Raw genomic sequence first — 2115 nt, 5'->3', positions numbered from 1 at the left:
GCTGCTGCTGTTGCTGCTGCTGCTGTTGCTGCTGCTGCTGCTGCTGCTGTTGTTGTTGTTGTTGCTGCTGTTGCTGATGCTGCTGCTGTTGCTGTTGCTGGTGTTGCTGCTCATGCTGGTGTTGTTGCTGCTGCTGGTGTTGCTGCTCATGCTGGCGTTGTTGCTGCTGCTGGTCTTACTGTTGCTACTGCTGCTGCTGCAGCTAATGCTGCTGCTGGTTCTGCTGCTCATCTCTTTTTAATTAATTTAATTAATTTAATTTGTTTGTTTTGTTGGATTTAATTATTTTTTTAATGCAATTTTTTGTGATTGAAATAATTTATTTTATTTTATTTATTTTATTTTATTTATATTTATTTATATTTATATATTTATATTTATTTATATTTATTTATTTATCTTATTAGGTTGGATGCTGCTGCTTTCGCTCGCGCCTGCCGTATGGTGGCGTACGCACAGCAAGACCTCAACATACACCGCGCATGCGCACCAGGTGTGCTGCTGCTGCTGCTGCTATTGCTGCTGCTGCTGCCGTTGCTGCTGCTGCTGCTGCTGCTGTTGCTGCGGTTCGTTGTGGTTCTGCTGCTGGTGCTGGTTCTGCTGCTGTTCGTTTCACCGCTGCTGCTGCTGCTGCTGCTGCTTCTCGTACTGCAGTTGCTGCTGCTGCATCTGGAGGCGTTGACTCTGTGGCAGGAGCCGCAGTGTTTGCATTGTTGCTGCTGCTGCTGCTGCTGCTGCTGCTGCTGCTGCTGCTGCAGATGCTCCCCCTCCCCCTGCGCTCCCTAATTTTAGCGTCTCCTCCGCCTGGAGGTCTGCTGAGCCGCCCAGCCGTAAGGACACCCCACACCCCTCAAACTTGCTGCTGCTGTTGCTGCTGCTGTTGCTGCTGCTGCTGCTGCAGCTGTTGCTGCTGGTGCAGATGCTGTTGCTGCAGATGCTGCAGTGGAGGTTGCTGCAGATGCTGTTGCTGCTGCAATTGGTGCTGCTGCTGCTAATGGTGCTGCAGATGCAGCAGCAGCAGCAACAGCAGCGCTCTGAGTGAGAAAGAACGCCAGCTGATCGTCCGGAGCCACAGCAGCAGCAGCAGCAGCAGCAGTAGGATTGTGTGTATGTGTGTGTGCGCAGCATTCCTGTCCAGTGCTTCTGCTGCTGCTGCAGTATCGTATGCACCGTCAGCAGAAGAGCTGCAGCATTATGTGTCTCTCTTTACTGCAGCAGATACTGCTGGGAGGGGTTCTAGTCTCTTGTCTGGTGTTGAGCTGAAGCCGCTGCTTGCTGCTTCAGGGCTTCCTGCTGCTGATCTTGCTGCAGTTTGGGCAGCTGTTGATGCTGATGGAGACGGCTGCCTTTCTTGCTACGAATTTGCTGCTGCTATGTCTCTTGCTAATAAACGCAGACAAGGTGTACCTGTGCCGCTCTTGCTTCCGCAAGAGCTGCAGCCTCAGGTGCTGCAGCAGCAGCACAAGCGAATGCAGCAGCAGCAGCAGATGCAGCAGCAGCAGCAGCAGGCGCTTCCAGATTGGGGTTCAGGGTTCGATGCATTTGCAGATACAACAGATGCTACTGGTGCATCTGCAGCAGCAGCAGCAGCAGCAGATGCCGCAGCAGATGCAGCAGCAGAAGCAGATAGCAGCAGCAGCAGCACTGCAGCAGCAAACAAGGACAGCAGCAGACGCAAGGCACGTAGCGCCTCACCACGAAGCAGCAAAACGAGGGCACAGAGCAGCAGCAACGAAGGAACTGCAGCAGCAGGCAAGCGGGCCGGCCGCAGCAGCAGCAGCAAACGCCGCGAGCAGCGACACAAACAGCACCAGCAGCAGCAGCAGCAGCAGGATGATGATGGAGACAAAGAAGAGACAGGCTTCAGCGCCGCTTGGGGTGAAGAAGGTGAGTGGGCTTCATCAGAAGAAGATCTCTTCCGTAGCAGCAACGAAGAGCAGCAGCAGCAGCAGCAGCAGCAGAACGAGTTGCTGCAGCAGAAACTGCAGCAGCAACTGCAACACCACCGCAAACAGCAGCAGCAGCGCCACGGAAGCTATGAAGACCAAGAGCTCGAGGACAGCTTCTCTATTGACTTGCCTTCTCCGCTGCTGCAGCAGCAGCAGCTGCTGCAGC

The 2115-nt window shown here is 53.7% G+C and overlaps 1 protein-coding gene across 1 annotated transcript in view; it reads left to right on the top strand.

Annotated features, from left to right (window-relative positions):
* The window catches only part of EAH_00031500 (hypothetical protein, conserved), a gene marked incomplete at both ends in the record, with an annotated part of 7120 nt that overhangs the window by 875 nt on the left and 4130 nt on the right, over window positions 1-2115 (top strand). The window contains one exon of the mRNA XM_013396092.1: window positions 1007-2115. This exon is cut by the window's right edge and continues 107 nt beyond it. Within this exon, the coding sequence (XP_013251546.1) occupies window positions 1007-2115 (1109 nt within the window). The remainder of the gene's footprint in view (window positions 1-1006) is intronic.

The sequence above is a fragment of the Eimeria acervulina genome, genomic scaffold (assembly GCF_000499425.1).
Source record: "Eimeria acervulina Houghton genomic scaffold, Eah_scaff297, whole genome shotgun sequence".
NCBI lineage: Eukaryota > Apicomplexa > Conoidasida > Eucoccidiorida > Eimeriidae > Eimeria > Eimeria acervulina.
Note: the sequence above shows the minus strand (reverse complement) of the source record. Positions and strands in the feature narration are given on the sequence as shown.